At 39.3% G+C, this 20,760-nt stretch overlaps 1 protein-coding gene and 1 long non-coding RNA gene across 3 annotated transcripts in view; one reads left to right on the top strand and one right to left on the bottom strand.

Moving 5' to 3' along the window:
* LOC134227569 (zinc finger CCCH domain-containing protein 13) overlaps positions 1-20,760 on the top strand; it is a 227,471-nt gene that overhangs the window by 135,839 nt on the left and 70,872 nt on the right. For both annotated transcript variants that reach the window (XM_062709157.1, XM_062709158.1), the window contains one exon: positions 8,824-9,050. In XM_062709157.1, coding sequence (XP_062565141.1) covers positions 8,824-9,050 — 227 coding nt within the window. The remainder of the gene's footprint in view (positions 1-8,823; positions 9,051-20,760) is intronic.
* Positions 15,763-17,166, bottom strand: LOC134227572 (uncharacterized). The gene is made up of 3 exons (XR_009983698.1): positions 16,943-17,166; positions 15,944-16,176; positions 15,763-15,796 (listed from the first exon to the last, which is right to left on the bottom strand). It is a non-coding gene; the product is annotated as an uncharacterized LOC134227572 (long non-coding RNA).

Here is a 20,760-nt window from a genome sequence, read left to right on the forward strand (position 1 = left end):
GAGTAGATGTTATCAACTCCAACAGTCGAAGCGGCCTTTTTCAAGATTTCGCCCTAGCCTCGTCGATAATGTTGCTGTAAAGGCCGCTTCTAGTATTCTTATCGCTGTATGTACGTGGGGCAAGCGGTGAGAGCATGTGGAGGACCTTCGTTGCAATAAACGCATTTCGACGCTGTCTTGAATGCGCCGTCCACATGTTTCTCTCCACACGATGCACAATGAAGCTTATTGCAGCAGTACTAAGCGGTATGTCCAGCTGCTTGCAATTATCGCAGTTCATCACCTTCGGCACATACAGCCGAACAGGGAACCGAAGTTTGCTAATCCTCACAAAGTCAGGCACTGCGAACCCGGAAAAGGTCACGCAAAAGGAGTCGGCAGGCAAGTAGGCTTTTTTCTCTCCCTCCTGCGACACCGAATGCATTTGCCTTCAATTCAGTATCGGCACAGGAGGAAGAGAACGGTTTTTAAATTGGCTGAAGCCATGAAGAATATTTTCGGAGGTCATACTCTCTTCGGTGACCACCCTCAATGTATTTATTGAGGTTTCAAAGCATACATGTAAATTGGTGTCTTCAAGAGCGTTTTAAAACCATAATTGATACTGTCTGAAGCTGTCGATACATTAACTCTCACTTAACAGTCTAGGTGGAACTGCATAGCAACAACCGTTTGACAATGAGTACGACCTCCGCGACGACTCAATATGACAATTTTGAGCACCGGAGCAGAGTTAAGAAATGTCACAAAATTGTCATGGAAATGCTATTTTTTATCATTTTGCTATTGTTCATGGAAATGCTATTGGGTCTCCCTTCGTATGGGCAGTGCACATTGATGATGCTATAGTTGAAGAAACGGCCTTTTAACTTTAGCTTGCACATCCTTGCGTTGATTGGCTGCCACCCAATCACAAGTTGGCGCATCTTGCCCAGCACTATGAAGCCGGTTCCCAGCTCGTTGGTGGTGCCACAGCTTTGGTAGAAGGTAGTCGCTTGATGCAAGCTTTTCCACACTTTCTGCCCTGTCCAGCAAATCTCCTGCAGCGCCAGGGCGTTGCGGGGATGTAATTCATCGTAGATTATCCTGTCGCAACCTGCGAAATCTAGCGACTTGCAGTTCCATGTTTCAAGCTCCCAAACGTTTTCCTTTATTCGTCGCCTAGGTCTTTGCCGATTATATCGAGTCGTATTATCTCTTATATTGCTAGTAAATATTAGTTTTACAGGCGGCTTATTGGGCCTGCGCAAACTTCCTGTCATCCTGTCGGAGGGCCGTCGTGTCAGATCTGTTTTGTGTCCCACCTGTTACCAAGACTTGGGCTTTGAGCGGCGCACGTTCGCTTTGGTGGGGCCGGATACATGCAGCTTTTTATAGGAGCTTAACAGGGGCCACTGTCAAACCCTACCACATCCTACGCAAGCCGCACAACTCGTAGATGGTATGGGAGGGTCCCTGCTGCCCCGACTAATAATAAAAATCATGATAAACTGTACAACATCAGTTCAGCTCCGTAATGCTTTATGGCAAATGAGCCTTTTAACATGTTATTTTCAATTAATTGCATATTATTCGGCAACTCGGCCGTACGAAAACCATTTTTTTGTTAAATATCTTGGCTGTGCATATGCACAGCATATGCTTCGAAATGGACAAATTGATATGAAATTTGCGAAAAAGAATCCACGTGTCTTTTTCGCAAATTTCATATCAATTTGTCCATTTCGAAACATATGCTGCATATGCACAGCCAAGATATTTAACAAAAAATGGTTTTCGTACGGCTGAGTTGCCGAATAATATGCAATTAATTGTAATCAAGTGTCGGTCTTTTCACCGTCATTAGTCGTCTGAGTACACGCGACCGCTTACGTTAAGGCAATCAAACTCATCAAATGCTTTAGCCAAGCAAGCCTTTGGCACAGCAGAGTGCGATTGAATTCGCATTCTATACCGTCCCGCCCAGACAGTTCCTGGGGGGGCATGGAGTGCGATCCTCTCGTTTAATAAACAATGTGCACTCGCTTGGCTGTGGGTATACAATAGTAAAGCACATGTGGAGATTGGACAAATCAAGCATCCGAAAGATATTCAATTTGCAAAAAAGAGAGCTAACCGCGGTGGAGGTTGGTACTCGGATTCTGATGGCTTTTCCGCAAACGTGACCTTTAAGTGGTCTTGTTGTGTAGGGGTTATCACGCCTATCTAGAGAGTAGGAGGTTGAGGGTTCGAGTCCCTCCAAGACACGTGGATTCTTTTTCGCAAATTTCATATCAATTTGTCCATTTCGAAGCATATGCTGTGCATATGCACAGCCAAGATATTTAACAAAAAAATGTTATTTTCATTAATAATGCCGAGCTGGTCTAAAATAGTGTATAGTATATAAAAGTAAAAGTAGTATATAAAATAGACGCATGCAATGGCGGGCATAGAAAAGCATTCAATTAATAACTGAGAACTCATCAGACCGCATCGTGCTTTCGTGCTGTGCGGTTCTTTCTCTCTTTGCGGAAGGAAGTTTTTAATACTACCCGAAGCTATTTTAATTTCAACGGTGCTTCTTAGCGCTATTTGTACCCACTGATCCCGTTACGATCTTTGCAAGGACCCGTGCCTTCGTTTTACGTTGGACCCGTTTGCGGAAGTAAAATTCCGGCAAGCGGTGGTAATCCTGCAGGGACACCGTTCTGGGAAAAAACCTCTTAGAAGGTCACGTCTCCACGCTCAGCCATGAGCATTAATAAAAACAAGAGGAAGGGGAGTCTCTGAATTCTCCCTTCCTTCAAAGAAACAAGGTTTCAAGACCGTCCTGCCAAAGCGCGGAAAAATAGAAGGAAGCTGGAGAATTCAGATATTCCTTCTAACTCTAATATCGGAAATAATTCTTCTCCAATCGAACTGAGCAATCAGTTCGATTTGATTAATGATGAAATTGAGCGAATCGAATATACCTCTAGCCCAGGTGATTCGATTCATGCGAAAAGCAAAGGATTCCGCCAATTGTGGTATCTGTTGCCGAGTTTACTGGCTTCCGGAATGAGATTTTGAGTAACCTTCAGGGATCAAGGTTTCATTTCAGATTGCTAGGAAGGGTGACTGCCGGGTTTTGCCGGGATCCTTTGACGATCGCAAACGTCTTCTTCAGTATTTAACTGAGAAGCGCCATAAATTCTTCACATACGACGACAAAACTGAGCGATTGTTCAAAGTCGTCTTGAAAGGTCTCCCCAGTGATGATAAATCACTGGATGAGATTAAAATTGAAATTTCTCAATTACTTGGATTTTCACCAGTCCAAGTAATTAAGATGAAAAAGAAATCCCACTCTGGTACTTCCCAGAGGGGCATTTCTCAAGAATTTTATTTAGTTCATTTTAACAAAAGTGAACTAAATAATATGAAAAGTTTGGAAAAGACCTGTATTATGTCTCATGTCCGTGTTACATGGGAACATTTCCGCAGGCCTGGGGGAAATTTCCAAAACCCCACCCAGTGCCGTAAGTGCCAAAAGTGGGGTCATGGAACCAAACATTGTCACATGGATGCTAAATGCATGATTTGTGGTGGAACCTCTCACGCCAAGGACGCATGTCCTGTGAGAGAAGATTCCAATAAATTTAAATGTGCAAATTGTGGGGGCAATCATAAATCCAATTTCTGGGAATGCCCTTCACGCAAAAAAGTTTTGAATTCCCGTGCAAAATTTATGACGGGAAATTCCAATCGGATCTTAGATTCGACGGGTAGAAATTTTTCAAACGCTCAAATTTCGAAACCAGTTACCGGTCGAGCAATTCATACCCACCACAATTCACAAACAAATTTTGCCGCTCGTCAACGGGTAGCAAGCACTTCAGTAAATTCCAATTTTTCGAATGTACCTACGTATGCAAACATCGCTGCTGGTAGACAAAATTTCTCTTCTCAAAATGAGGTTTATACCCATGTCCCAACGGAAAATAACGGTCATGTTGCCGATTCAGGTAGCATGACTGCTTCCTGATTTTGATTTTTAACTGAACAATTGCATCACATGATTGATGCAATGTTCAAAGCAAATACCATACCAGAAGCTGTTCAGGTTGGTATAAAGTACACACAAAAAATTGTTATCGGACTCCGTTTTAATGGATCTAAATAATTGTGTGAAAGTTCTAAATTGGAATGCCCGCTCTCTAAAGGGTAAGGAAGATGAATTATTCAACTTCCTTTCAGTTCATAATGTGCATATTGCCATTATAACTGAAACGTATTTAAAACCAGGACTCTCCATTAAAAGAGATCCAAACTATTTTATCTACAGAAATGATCGTCTTGACAGCGCCTGTGGTGGGGTCGCCATTGTCATCAATAGACGTATCAAACATAAATTATTTTCTTCGTTTGAAACCAAAGTTTTTGAAACCTTGGGAGTTTCTGTTGAAACAAATTTTGGTCAATTTTCCTTCATTGCCGCCTATTTGCCTTTTCAATGCAATGGGCAGCAAAAGAATTTGTTGAAAGCTGATCTTCAAATTCTGACTCGCAACAAATCAAAATTCTTCGTAATTGGTGACTTCAATGCCAAACACCGTTCATGGAATAATGCTCAAAGCAATTCCAACGGCAAAATTTTATTTGAAGATTGTTCTGCGGGATATTATACTATTCAATATCCCAATGGCCCTACTTGTTTTTCTTCCAGTCGAAATCCTTCTACAATTGATTTAGTTTTAACGGACTCAAGTCAGCTGTGTGGCCAATTGGTAACTCATGCTGACTTTGACTCTGATCACCTTCCTGTGACATTTGAAATCTCACAAGAAACCATTTACAATCCAATCAGCTCTACTTTTAATTATCATAGAGCTGATTGGGATTTATATAAAACGTATATCGATAGGAATTTTGATGTTGATATTCCTCTCGATACCAAAAGTGATATTGACAATGCGCTCGTATCTTTGACAAATTTAATTGTCGAAGCCAGAGGCATTGCAATTCCTAAATGTGAAATTAAATTCAACTCCATTATTATTGACGACGATCTTCAGCTACTGATCCGTCTTAAAAATGTGAGGCGAAGGCAATACCAAAGAACTCGCGATCCCGCGTTGAAAGTTATTTGGCGAGATTTGCAAAATGAAATTAAAAAACCCAGATTAATCCACCTACAGTGAGATTTTGACCCTTCCTTAGTTATAAGGAATTTTTTTCCAGACTCCAGTATTTAAAACGAGATAAAACTACTCAGCTTCCCACGGCGATTTACCGTGAAAGTGACAAAATAATTGCCTACCCAAAGGCGGATGTCTTGGGTTGAGTGACAACTTAACGAATGATAACGTACTGTACTTCATGCTGCCTATCTATAAGGCGCTCGTCGGATTGAATAACTATTGTGACATGGTTAGCAACTATCGTAACGCTGATTGCATATATTGTACCTGTAATTTCCAGAGACCTCGATATTAATTAATCCAGAACTAACTAAATCAGTAATTGATCTGAGCGAAACTCAATAGCGTTCAATAATAACATATATTTCACCTTACGGATGCCTAATTTGGTAAAACTAAACTTGTTCAATACCTTAAAAATGAGCGAGATTATTATGGTAGTAAATTTCAGAATTTGCACACATACGCACACATACATGCATACAAGCGATCTATTAGTGTCTCAAAACATGCTCACATTTGCTATCTAGCTTCTACTGAAGAAATTTTTGAAATCCCTTTCAATTTTTACGTTTTTGCTTTTCTGAGAAGATTTTTTTGTACATGCTTCTATACGTTCCTCAATAAAAATCATTTGTTTCTTTGAAACAAATCAGAAAAATAGGCATAATTCCATATCATATCATTTGTTATAATTATATTTTCAATGTCAAAGTGAATTTGTTTCAAATACCATACATTTTATTTAATAATTAACGAGATTTCTTGATAGATTAATACGTAACACACCTGCGTAACGCATACAAAGTGAAATTATAGACACTTCCGAAGGAAGGGTCAAAACGTTTCGCTATTCTGAGAAATACCAACTTTGAGAATAATGTCTCGAAGTTGGATCCCAGTTCGAAACCCTTTTGGAAATTAACGAAAATTCTTAAAAAACCTCAAAAGCCAATTCCAGCGCTTAAAGAGGGAAATAAAATTTTATTAACAAATGGCGAAAAGGCTCAAAAACTTGCTCAGCAGTTCGAGAGTGCCCATAATTTTAGTGTAGGTCTCACTAGTCCAATTGAGGATCAGGTTACACGAAGCTTCGAAGACATTCTCAACCAAGCTAATGTTTTTGACCCTTCGTTGGGAACTAATTTGGATGAAGTGAGATCTATTACTAGAAAATTTAAAAATATGAAAGCCCCGGGTGATGATGGTATTTTCTACATACTTATCAAAAAACTTCCTGAGAGCTCTTTATCCTTTTTGGTTAATTTATTTAACAAATGTTTTCAATTGGCATACTTCCCAGATAAATGGAAAAACGCCAAAGTTGTTCCAATTTTGAAGCCGGACAAAAATCCAGCTGAGGCTTCTAGTTATCGCTCAATCAGTTTGCTTTCTTCAATAAGCAAACTGTTTGAAAAGATTATTTTAAATAGAATGATGGTTCATATTAATGACAATTCTATTTTTGCTGATGAGCAATTTGGTTTTCGCCATGGGCATTCAACCACTCATCAGTTATTAAGAGTAACGAACTTAATTCGGCTCAACAAATCTGAAGGATATTCGACTGGAGTTGCTCTTCTTGATATAGAGAAAGCATTTGACAGTGTTTGGCATGAAGGTTTGATTGTAAAATTGATGAATTTTAATTTTCCTCTGTACATTATTAAACTGATCCAAAATTATTTATCAGATCGCTCACTGCAAGTAAACTATCAGAATTCTAAATCTGATAGATTACCTGTAAGAGCTGGTGTTCCCCAAGGCAGCATACTGGGGCCCATTTTGTATAACATTTTTACTTCTGACTTACCTGATCTACCACCAGGGTGTCAAAAATCTTTGTTCGCAGATGACACAGGTCTCTCAGCCAAAGGGCGTAGCCTTCGTGTCATTTGTAGTAGATTGCAAAAAAGTTTGGATATTTTCTCCACTTACTTGCAAAAATGGAAAATTTCCCCGAATGCTTCCAAAACTCAGCTTATAATTTTCCCACATAAGCCGAGAGCTTCTTATTTGAAATCTTCTAGCAGACATATTGTCACTATGAATGGGGTTCCAATTAATTGGTCTAGCGAAGCTAAATATTTAGGACTTCTGCTAGATCAAAATTAACTTTTAAAAATCACATTGAAGGCCTTCAAGCCAAATGTAACAAATATATTAAGTGTCTATATCCACTTATAAACAGAAAATCAAAACTTTGTCTTAAGAACAAACTTTTGATTTACAAACAAATTTTTAGACCTGCCATGTTGTATGCTGTGCCAATATGGGCTAGTTGCTGCAATACCAGAAAGAAGGCACTCCAGAGGATTCAAAATAAAATTTTGAAAATGATTCTGAAGTTGCCTCCGTGGTATAGTACCAATGAACTTCATAGAATTTCTAATATTGAGACATTGCAACAAATGTCCAACAAAATAATTTCCAATTTTAGACAAAAATCGTTGCAATCTTCTATTGCAACGATTAACTTCTTGTACCCTTAGTATAAATTAGGTTAAGTTTAGTTTAAGTAGAAAACATTGTAATTCCTACATGGTTCAATTCAACCAGAGGAAAAATTCTAACTGCCAGAGGCAATTGAAATGTATTAATAATAACTAAAAATGTAACATAGCAAATAAGGATGATAGTGTTAAGAAAACACGGAACACCTAGTCTAAGAGATGAATGCATGTATTAGATAATTAGCAAATAAAATTAGTTAAAAAAAAAAAAAAAAAAATAACTGAGAACTGAATACTTGTTGAAAAGTTTAAAAGCAGGCCAAGATCCAACTGGAATGTAGAGCCATTACAGAAAGACGACATTGAAGGTTTTTAGTCATGTACAAATAATTAAGTTAGGGGCCGTACCAAGGGGCAGGTAACTCTAAGCTTTGCGATAATATCACTCATTGTTTCGCAATATTATTTCCTGATATTTCTAGTATTCACGATTTTCATCAAACAATGAAACGTGTGCTAGTTCGGTTGTTATGGCATTTGTCAAGTTAGTTGATGAAACACAGTGCTCCCCTGTATAGGAAACACCTGATTCCTACCTTCCAAAGATTCTAGAAAACTTTCGAACCGCATTTTATGTTTCTAATACCATCAAACCAAAACTTGGGTCACAAAAGTTGCTCAAAAAGTAATAGTAATAGAAATAGTTGTTCAGTGATTTTTTTAAGAATTCAAAAGAGACTGGAATAATGTGTTGCCTAAAACTGAGCGGACTGTATCGGACTTGGTGGCGTTGTGTTGCATGCTTTCCCAACCAGGGCTCTTCGATCAATTTACCGTAGATACGACGTAGTTTTTCGCTAATATTTGTTAGTATTTTTGGATACTGTCGAAAGTTTAGAGTTAGTTGCCCCTTGGGTCGTACAATAATTACGTAAGCACTTATGGGGGAGGGGGGGTCTGCCATTTTCTTCCGTCCCATATGAATAAAAAAATATGTTTGTATGGGAAAAATCTTACATGGAGGGAGGGACGGTTGAAAACCCCAGAAAAATTGCTTACGTAATTAGTGTACGGCCCCTTATTTGGTTGGAGGTCAGCTGAGCAATAAGGGTTCGGGGTGAAAATAGTGCTACAGAAATAGATGCTCTCTTTTTTATAAATCTAGAAAATAGTGCTCAATAATGTTATTTATTCCATCCATTCTACAGGGACCGGCCAAACACTTCATCCCCCATGGTGCTATAACATGTTCTGTGCAGACAGACGATATTGTAGCGTGCATCCTTCTATTATACAACCCGGCCACAAAATGCCCTTTGCACGTGCACGCGTATCGGTGCGACTCGGAAATGACCGCTCAAGCCCTCAATGAACAGCTGCAGATACTGATCAATAGACCCGAAAACCAGAAGAGATTTGCTGAGCTAGAAACTAGGTAAGTTCGTGCCACACTTAATTTCATGCTTTTTTCCTTCGTTTAGCTTTCGCACAAACTGAACCACGGAGATGGAATCTGTTAATTATGTAAGCTCGCTCACTGCAAAGCATTCAGTTAAGTCATCCACATTTTCGGATTCATTGGAATCACGATTCTTTACTTCGGTGACACTCGACATGTGCCCTGACGGGATGGATTGTTTCATTTCGTGTGCCAGATCTTAGATCACTTACTGCAACAATCATTCATCGTTCACAACAACGAGTTAAATACCAAACATGAATCACTGTACTTGTGGTTAAAGTAATTTATTCATGAAATCAAAGATCGTCATAATAATTTAATCTTGATTCTACATACGTACAATTCCTTTTATATTAAACAGTATTAAAATACTTAACACAAAAATGAGTGAGTTTCGAGTGGAGTCAACTTGGCGATTCGCATGCCGGTTTAATTTGAACACATTCGAACGATCAAGATCTCAATTTGCACGATTTAGTCTTTGCGAGGAAACTCATTCACTGTTCACATTCGCAGATATTACATAGCCATACGCCACATAGCTCTTACCGGGCAATGAATCGAATCTCGGTGGATGGTTTTGGGTGCGGAAGGCCCTCGGTCGGTCGGTCGATGGCGCTTTGGACGTAAACAGGCCACCTGGAAACAAAACCGAATTTCGGGAGAAAGAAACGCAAAGAGCAACAATAGTTACCTGATCGAAAGCAACGCAAATCTCCCTTTTGATCATTGTTTTAAAAGGTGTGAAATTGTATGTGCTTGACTCGATGGTGGAAGAAGTACGAAAGGGGCACATTAATGTGAATAATTAGGTCACTGAACTGTGCATTGCGGAAGTTTCCTTTGCTGGTAACCGAGATGCCTCAATATCCGGTGCTTTTGTCGATATGTTTATGAATGGTGAGTTTTAGTATGAATGAAAAAAAAATCGTGCGAATGTAAGTTCGATTTTTTTTTATCTTTATTAACGTGATTTTTTTAAATTAATGTAAGTTCGATGAATTATATGCCATTTCACCGAAATCTGCTAAGCCAAATATATCTGAATTCGAAATAATTGGTTCACTGTTTAAAAAGGCATTTAAGTCCACATATCATGCTTTAATTAGAAGATATATTGCCCTTACCTTGTTGAAATAATAATAGACCATTTCCAGTATATTTTCATGGTCACATCACTTATAAAAGTGAATCCAGATCCATTATCTACACGATGACAAAGACACAAAGATTTCTTAATACTAAAAATACATTGATGGCTCGACTTTGTCATTCCCCATTTTGTCTACCCCTGATTTTTATCACATTTCGACTCAATTTTATCACTACTCCATTTAATCTCGTTTTCGCCCCGATTTTGTTTTTTTTTTGTAAATTTCAGTCCTTCATTTTATTTTCGTAAATAATACCGCAAACAGATTTTCATGAAGTCGCCTATTCTTGATTATGAATAATTGCTAAGTGCCTGTCAAGGATTTTGTAAGCCTTTCCAAGAAGAAATAACGGGTAACACTCAGGAATTTTCAAAAAAGAGCAATAAAAATTATTATTCTTTATTAGAGTGATTTTTAAGTTTGACAAAGTTCATCACTAATTTTTGTATATATTGATATATATTTGATTTTCCTTGGAGCATTTTGATTTCTTTATGGGAAATTCTTCTTTTATATGATTTTTTTGCTTTTAAAAGTGCTAATTTATGTTTGTTTTTGGGACAATTCTCAATTGTTTATGATAATTTTGCATTATTTGTGAAAATTTTATCTATATTTGTTGCGCATACCCTGATCTCTTTATTGGCAATTTACTATTTTTTATGGAAAATTTCTAATTCTTCATGGAAATTTTATTTTGCTGCCTAAGGCTATTAGGTGTACATGCAAAGATCCATCGCCTATTCGTACCTTTCTTTGACGGCCCAGAACGAGTGTTGCAAACTCATTGTATTCAAACTACTTAAGTTAATCAAGCCAAGACATATTTATTTACGCTTGTAAAATATATTTGAAACAGTATCATAGATCTTCAGGTAGTATTAATCTTAATGATTTAGTTAAACTTTGCATCCCCAACCTCTTTTAAAATTTTGGTGATGCTTTTTCTCTAATTCATTAAATTTTTACAGATTTGTTTGAAATTTTCAGACATAAACCAAAACTTATCAAAGTTTCGATCGATTGGACTTGTCGGTCCAACGGTTCCGAATTTATACGTAATCCCAGTGGCCGGGTGGCCATATAGGACATTTTTGACTTTTATGTTTGTTATTCTTTTCAATATCGTCTTTTTATACCCGCATTGTGAAGAAAACTTATTTGCGATGCTTCTGAACGAATTTGGAAGCATGATGGCCACACTGGAACCGGTTCCGGGGCTTTAACTGAGGACATATATAAGATTTTTTTGAAATGTATCATGAGGCATATCAAACATTAGCATTTTTTGCCGAAAGTTAAATTGAAACTAATTTAAGATTTCTACTATCAATTTTGATCCATTTGATCCAGTTGATCCAAACATCCCGGGACACCTGGAACCAATACCGGAGACCCTGTGGAAGACTTCTAGACCAACATTTGAAAAGAGCGTAACAGCCAAAATTTATTCTTTCAGATTCCTCGTCTCCATATAAAGCTTTATATGTAGACGAGGTCTCAGAAGGAATAAATTTTGGCTGTTACGCCCTTTTCAAATGTTGGTCTAGACTTGAATCCGGTTTTGAAAAGAACATAGCATGCGACATATCAAACTTCATGATTCTCCATGATAAAAATGTTTTATTTATTTATTATCAGACTAAGGCCGGAGTGGCTGCACGTCACCAAACACGCAGTCTGCGGAGGGTCCGCAAATCGTCCTCCACTTGATCGATCCACCTTGCTTGCTGTGCATCTCGCCTTCTTGTTCCGCCGTAGACCTGTGTGCCGATTGTGCCGGAAGTTCCCCCTAGAACTGCTTCGGTAGCTCCTCCGAGAATTTCTTCGAAAGTTGCTTCAGGAAATCCTTCAGAAGTTCCTGCGGGAATCCCTCCGGAAGTTCCTTCATTAATTCCTCCAGAAGTTCTATCAGGAATTCCTCCGGACGTTCCTTCAGCAATTTCCCCGAAAGTTCTTTCAGGAATTCCTTCGGAAGTTCCTTCAGATTTTTTTCTGGAAGTTCCTTCAGGAATTCTTCTAAAAGTCCCTTCATAAATCCTTCCTCAATAAGGAATTTCTCCGGAAGTGCCTTCAGAAACTTCTCCGAAATTCATCCGGGAGCTCCTTCATGAATTCTTCCGGGAGTTCCTTCAGCGATTCCTCCAGAATTTTCTTCAAGAATTCCTCTGGAAGTTCCTTCAGAATTTCTTTCGGAAGTTCCTTCAGAAATACCTCCGGCAGATCCTTCATGAATACCACCGGAAGTTCCTTCAGCAATTCCTCCGGAAGTTCCTTCTAGCAGTCTTCCAGAAGTTCCTTCAGGAATTCCTCCGATAGCTCCTTCAGGAATTCCTCCGGAAGTTGGTTCAGGAATTCTTCCGGGGGAATTGCCGAAGGAACTTCCGGGGGAATTATTGAAGAAACTTTCTGAGGAACTGCTGAAGCAACTTTCGGAGGAATTCTGGAAGGAACTTTTGGAGGAATTTCTTAAGGAACTTCTAGATTAATTTCTGAAGGAACTTCCGGAGGTGTTTCTGAAGGAGCTTCCGGAGAAATTTCTTAAGAAATTTTAGGAGTAATTCTTCAAGGAACTTCCGGAGGTATTGCTGAAAGAACTTCTGGAGGAATTGCTGAAGGAATTTCCGGGAGAACTGTTGAAGGAACTTCTGGAGGTTCCTAAAAGAGCTTCCGGAGGTATTCCTTAAGGAACTTCCGGAGATATTTCGGAAGGAAATTTCGGAAGAATTCCTGAAAGAACTTCTAGGGGAATTCCTGAAGGAAGTTCTAGAGGAATTCCTGAAGGAACTTCCGGAGGAATTCTCGAAGGACCTTTTGGAGGAATTCCCGAAAGAACCTCCAGAGGAATTACCGAATGAACTTCCGGAGGAATTGCTGAAGAAACTTCCGGAGGAATTGCTGAAGAAACTTCCGGATGAATTTCTGAAAGAATTTCCTGAGGAATTTCTGATAGAAATTCCGGAAGAATTCTCAAAGGAAATGATGCAGTTAATTCCGCACCGCTTTCTCCGATACCAATGATAGGACGCCGTCACGGCAATTTTTTATCCTTATCTAATCAAATTAAGCGTAAAGGCCAGTTGCTGTGTTTTTCAAACGGCGAATTCAAATTTATGTGGTGGGTGGTTCAAACGCAATTCAGACAATGATCGACCTCGCACTCAAAAAATGTTAAATGTTAAACGGAGGAAATATCGAACGCGTTATTTACGGTGGGAGAGAGTGTCCAAGCCATAGGTTGAGTGAACGAAGCAATACAATCTGTGTACATTGTGTCTCGTATTCGGCAACCCGGAGGTGCCATCTTGCTTCGAGACCCGTGGACACTATAGCCCCGCCAAACAATCGCCCAACCATCCTCGAACAACACGATTGCGCATCCATCATCCAGCATCCCAATTACCCACGCTGTTATACGATATTCCGTTGGCTGCATCGTGGTTCAGCCTCCCGTCGGCGGTAAAATTGTCACGCCACCTGTTAGCTGCATCATCACCAGGTCACTCGTTGGTTGTTGCATTGTTCAACCACCTGAGTCCCAGGCCACTTGTTGGCCCCACCCACATCCAACTCTTGGTAGGCTACCTTTCCGCACCGCAGACCGTGGGTTGTATATCCACCTGATCGCCGTGCAGCCACATGAATGTTTGACTATCGGTCAGTATATTGGTCGTCAAGTCTCCCGCTAGCCACGTTATTGCACAACAAACTGTTAACTCCATCACAATCCAGAAATGCGTCAGCTGCGTTATCGTCGGCTTTATTGTCCGCCCGCTTGCTGCATCACTGCTCGGTCACCCTTGGGTTACTGCACGTTACTGCATTATCCGATCGCCCTTTTCATAACTCGTTCTAATCCTCGCCACATTGGTGACGGTCGGCTGTCCTATCTTCAGGCAAAAAATTAACCATCTTTTATTCAAAATTAAATTCCACGGTTAGGTCCACCGCGTGCTCGGAAGCCTTCTCACACCTTTTTTTTTATATCTTTATTAGAGAGATTTGCAGCCCTAGGCTGGCTCATCCCTTATACTTCTCACACCTAACATCCTGAGACTCAGAACATAACGAGTCCTTCCGCTCCTTCCAAAAGGCTGCCGATGTTGGACCAGTACCTAATTGTTTGAGCCAGTTGTAAGTGTTCGTAGTTCAGTGTTGAGTGTTTTTGATACTTTGTGAACTTTAAGTCGTGAAATATTTAACAGAACAAGTAGTGTCCGCATATGTAGTCCAGTTTTCTCCGTATTATGGTGTTTTGTCCCCCCATTGTGCAGTACGCAGCCAACGCCACCTGAAGGGTTTAAAACCCCACCACCAGAGTTCACTCCCGACTTCAGCTTGGTAGCAAAGAGGACGCCATGATTATCGTTTCTTGAAAGAGAAAAAAGATGGAAAAACGAAGAGGAAACGCACTGGAAAGAACTGGTTTCGACGGAAGTCTCTGATAAAACTTCCAGACGCTCACATTCTATTTACCACAAAAGGACTTACTCCCTCTTCTAACACAGTTGGTAAAATTATTTCATTTGCAATGGAAAGGTTCTATTATTCAAACACATTATAAAAAAACGGTTGTTCAAAAAGACATTTAAATCTAGTCAAACTTAGTAATTTTTAATTTATATTAACCAATTTTAATGTGTGTGATGTGATTTCGGAAATGTGAAATTAGAAGACAAAAAAAGACGATAAATTTTTATTTTTGAACGGTTTCTGTAAACACAACTATTGATATTTTTTATTGCTAGTTTTTCAATGTACGTGTTTGTATTGTATTATTCCAGTAGTATTTCTTTTTAAATACAAATTTCGCTGAAAATTTCGTTGAACAATATCGTTTGAACTGGTGATTGGCAACCGAGAATGTTTCTGAAACAAAAGCTGAAATAAAACAGGAAAGTGAATGAAATTATTCGTCAATCAAAACAATACCATATACTAGAGAAAACCAGAGTTAGATGGTGAAGGATAAAGAATGTTTAGTTGGAGAAACTCTCCAAACATTGGTTAAGAGGAGAGAAGGTTTGAATTCCACATAAAAACGTAGGTTTGAATGTTGGAGATCAATTTTATTAGTGAACCATTGAGAAAATCCAATTCTTTTAAGTAAGAATTCATAGAATTTTCCGCAATGTTGTTCTCCCAGCCTAAATTCACTGTTGAATAGGTAAGGCTTTGTTTTTTGTTTGGTAACTGTCCTAGAGTTGGAATATGAGTTCCATCTCTACGGCCTGATAATTTTCAGACTCTGTTGAGAGTAAAAGAGGAGACATGCTTTGAAGCATATATAGGAGGTACTAGATCACGATGTTTCTCACATACATCAATAGTGGATTACATACGATGATTTGAGAAGTTAAAAGTTCTTTTTTCTCAGGAAATCCAGTAAGAAACTAGAGATGAATGAGATGGAAACCGAATTCGTGAATCAAGTAGACTAGAGAGTAGTAATAGGAGCAACTGATTGTTGCAATGTTCACTCACTAATTGTGAGACCATTTGAGTGCTGCACCATGCTGTACCACCCAATCGCGGGAAGGAATGTTTATAAAACAGCCAGTATTCCTGAAAGTGAGAAAGGTATTAAAGGAAGCAAGTGTAAAGCGAAGGAGTTGTACAACTGATATGGATAGTTATCTCTGTAAATAGTTCTTCTAGAGACACTATTCCACTCAGTCTTTGCACTAAAAGCTCTTCGGAGGCTTGACTTACCTAATGCTTAGTATCCATGCTGCGGGGGCAGCGTTTGTAGAGATTATCCTAGGAAGTTTTAATTTGTGTTGAATGGGCCCAAACAATCGATCTGCTCACTTCGTCCCATTGTGAGGGGTAAGTCAGAAAATGCATCACAGATCCCATTACGGCAGCTCACTCGATATTAAAAATCATTTTATCAGGTGACATCAAAGCTGAATGGAGACGCTGTGGATAAAAGGTCGTAGTACCTAAAATATATAAAAGCATAAACAAGTGCTTGAAAAGTGTTGGAGAAGATTCAGTGGTAGAGTATTTCCTGTTAATAGCTTTGTCTAGGAAAACTCTCATAAACCAAATTTTCGTTAATCCAACCAATCGAGAAAATGTTCGTGTAAATTTTGTATATATTTTGCATGATGGGCATTTCAATAATTTAGTTAGTTTTGTGCATGTTTAGTATTTTTTATTGTTTTTTATATTTTTTCTTTCTGTATGTAAATTAGTTAATATTAGCGATTAAAATATTGAGATAGTAGTACTGAAAGCTAGGGAACACCATATACCAAAGAAAAATAGTAAACGATATTCTTGAATTTATTACCAACACACATAGAAAAGTTCATGTAAACTTACGTTTCTTAACATGCACATAAAAGGAGCGGAACATTGCACATAAATCTACGTCTGATTTTAAAATTACATGACGATGAAAATCCAAAAAAAATACACGTCATGACGTAAAAGCATGCTATTAAAAAGCTAGCTGTTACGTCATGACGTGGAGTTTCGGTTTCGCAATTATTTCGGAGGTGCATTGAAAATGGAGGTGTATTGAAAATCATTATCATTAGTTAGATAAAAAATAGTTGAATTTGATGCTGAACACTCGAACATGTGTGTTTTGTTTAACACTAACAAAAAACATCGCTCGCAGTACACATCACGAACAAGCCTACATGAGCAGAACCTCGCCCGAGCTGAACGGCTAAGAAAACGAAATCACTTCCTACCTACCTTAAATTGCTGAATGCTGGAATTTATCAAAAATTCATGAAAATCCTTGTCATTTTTCACTAATGACTATTTATAGGTGTACGCCAGAAAACATGAAAAGGTTCGATGCAAGAGCACTACTGGTCGATTGGCCGACACTTTGTAATTATCACCCAATTTAGCTACCAAACAACTTTTTGTTTCCATGTTTTTATTTCACACTTCACAATCTTCGCTTCACAAACTGGTCTCCCAATTATTTTTATTTTCACTAAAATCTTCCAGTTGATCCGCTCGGGATGTACGCAAACGAAGTTCAGTTTTAGAGTGAATAATTAACCAGAAATATAACATTTGAAAAAAAACGAACCACAACGATAGCAACCCAGGCGACGATTGCAAATAAACTGAGTAGTTGTCATAACACGACCACCATCTCTTAATCGAAAACATGCAAAGTTACATCTTACGGAACCGAAAAATCATAATTCAACAGGCTGCAAGGAGAATACTCAGATACAATGAATAAAACGTAAATGTCAGTCATTTTTGTGTTTACGTTTTTAAATATTTTAAAATAATTAGTATTACGTCACATGTAAATCTCAGGATTTTTTTGTGTGAAATTGATGAATCTAAGAACCTAACCCTACCGCAATAACAAAATTAAATAATGATGGATTTCTATTTGAGAAGTAATACTTCTCTAGTGAAGAATCCATTTCACCGGGTTGATATTGGCCTCAACCTGATGGCGAAAGGTAGAGGATCGTCTTCCTGAATCTACCGAACGAAATAGTAAATTCCGGAACTGTAGAGTGCGCCGTCATTCGGTGGTACAAAACCAAGTTGGTGACCCCCCCCCCCCCCCCCCCTTGGGGACAGTTCCGGAGATTCAGGCCGACGACCGAGTCCGTCACCATACTCGAAGAGGCTCCTGGATGGCGCATAAGTCTGGAGAGGACGCCATTGCATCCCATCACCAAGTCTGAGTGTGGAGGAGTGCTAGCCGCTAATTGGCGGGAAAGGAATGTCAAGTCGGGAACGGCAGTTCCATCGATACGAGCCAAAATCCGAGTCCGTCAACACGCTTGGAGATGCTCCGGATGGCGTACGAACCTGCAGAGGACGCTATTAGGAGGACCGAACCCATTCCGTTGCGTGAAGAGCCGCTGATTGGCGGCAAAGAAGCGAATACCGTGGAACTCAGGTTAGCGTAGTATAAGAAAGTGGGACAGTGTGGAAGAGTGTCGGAAAAGTCCGAATAAATGTAGCGATCGAAACCAAAGAATGTGAGTTTTTCTGTGCTTCCGTGCGGTCATTACTTGTATCTCGAATCTTCCCGTTAAGCATGCCGACCCTGAGGTGTATTGATGTCAGGGAGTTTCAGGAAGGCTCCCCGTTGAGCAACCGGCAGTTACACAGTTTCTTTCCGGAACTGAGCGGTCCCGTAGCCACAAAATTTGATTCGTATAAACCTAAAACGAATATATAATTAGTAAATTAAAAAAAAAGTAATGACCTGATAATTGATATGTGACGAATTCATCGACATCCAAGGGTAAATAATAAACAAGCAAGTATGATACCCATGGCGACGGTGAAGAATTAGAACAAATTCAATATTTCATCAAAGATTGCTTAGGTTTGCTGGGTACCGCTGGGTACCGAAATATTAGTACATTGGAACCATAAAATGAGTACTAAATTGTTCTGACCCCAACATCTTGATTATTGTATCTATGGTCACGCCTCCACCACTAACTCAAAAATATTCATCACGCCGCCGCCGATTAAATTGCAATCGGTGTACAGGTCTACCCCAAAACCGGTTCCGGGTGCCCGAAACCTACACAGATAGAAAAAGTTGTTGAAATTTACACGAAAGTAATGCACATAAAGGGAATGCCAAAAAGAGCGTAAATTTAAACGACATTGTCACCTGAATGTATGCAATTTATATTGCATTATGTCACTTTTTATACGAATAAGTGTCATAATGCTATGTAAATTGCATACATTTAGGGCGAACTTGTTGGAAAATATCCATGTACGCCCAGAATAGTGTAATTTTCCATGTCTTTATTATTTACGCGTAGATTACTTTTCATATTTTTTTTTCTGTGTAACCAATGAGGTTCAATATTATATTAGAGGCAAACCTATGATTGTTTTTTTTTCTTGATCTGATTTCGAAAAGTCGAAATGTGCGTACAGCTAATAGCTTTGGTAACGATCTTGAACTTATGAAACAAATTTCTAAACCGCTTTCTTCGATTTCCGGATTTTCCCGGAAGTGGCCAAAAGTAGAATCAAAACCTTAAATATGTTATCCTACATTTTTGTCATGGAGAATCATGAAGTTTGATATGTCGCATGCTATGTTCTTTTAGAAACCGGATTCAAGTCTTCTACAGGGTCTCCGGTATTGGTTCCAGGTGTCCCTTCCTCCAGAATAGGCACTTCATCGCCATTACTTGCACGATCTTACTCAGCTCAACAGTTTCTCTAGTGCGTGGTCATGCGTCGTCGCAACTCCGCAACCTGGCTTACCATCAACTCCTTTTTCTCAGTAAGGAGGTGAATCTTTCTGTCTACCTTCTAGTAGCGACCATGTCGCTAAGGGTCAGCACAGCCGCTGTCCCGGATGTAATTCGAGCGATTATCGAGGAAGCACATAATCACGTCCTTAATGTCCGTCATAATATCCATCCTCTGACTCACTCATTCTTTCTCATCGCAACTTTGAAGATTTGACTCGTCAAGTAGCCCCGCCATTTTCCCTTTCCTTCTTGCCATTTGCTCTTTTTTGAGATTATTTTGCCAAGCCAACTTTAGCGAAAGGATTCACTCTATCGCTATCCTTTCCCTTATCTATTAAGTTAGGATTTTTGCTTTTCGAACGAGCCATTTTGTTCCCACGAGTTACTCGGGATAGGAGGTCCACCACACCGAAGCGCAGCATGACGCTTTAGGGCCTTTAGGGCTGCGTGCACGTGGCGTTGAAAAAACGCAGGTGTGCATTGGTGCGGCGACGCTGCGTTACCGCTTTTTCCCGATGCACACATGCGTCCTTTTAACGCCGTGTGCGCGCAGCGTTGAAAATACGCTACGTTGGCATCGGGCCTTTAGTTACACATACAGTGGCAGGCGTCCAGCTACTCCACAGGCTCCGCTCATGAATTGTTCACGATCCTTACCATCTACTTTATTATTCTTGAGCTGTTAAATGACATTTTTAACTTCACTTAAGATAGGGGGTGGTTTGTCCACTGAACTGACGAAGTTTCGTCTCCTTCGCTGCCTTGACCCTCACTGTCTGTACTCTCTGCGCCATCCAAGTATCCCTAGAAGGACTGATTTCAACTTTCGAGCTTTACACGTTCGTCCGCCTACACAGTTAAAATTATAATGTAGTTTTACATTCATATCCATGCACATATTTGGAACATGAAAATATACTCAAAATTCAATCATTTGAAAAATTACATCAATTGAAAATGATGTTGTGTAAAATTCAATTACATATAATTCTACATGTTTTCATTGACGTAAACCAAAATAGTATTTTTACATGTCGATGTATTTATCAATTGAAACATAATTTCTACCGTTTTAGCAATCATCGAATAAAAGTGGCTGCAAGCATATACACGTGATCACGCGATGTGACAAAACCACGCGAAGGAATAATAATCATAAATAAACCACCGAATAAACCTCTACTATCGCACCACGTCACATCGCGCGATAACGCCTACTATGACATCCATCGTATCAACTGGTTGTAGTCCCTTATTCACCCGTGTTTTTTTGTATGCCGTGTTACTCACCGATAA

This window comes from Armigeres subalbatus, chromosome 3, assembly GCF_024139115.2.
Source record: "Armigeres subalbatus isolate Guangzhou_Male chromosome 3, GZ_Asu_2, whole genome shotgun sequence".
Classification (NCBI taxonomy): Eukaryota; Metazoa; Arthropoda; class Insecta; order Diptera; family Culicidae; genus Armigeres; species Armigeres subalbatus.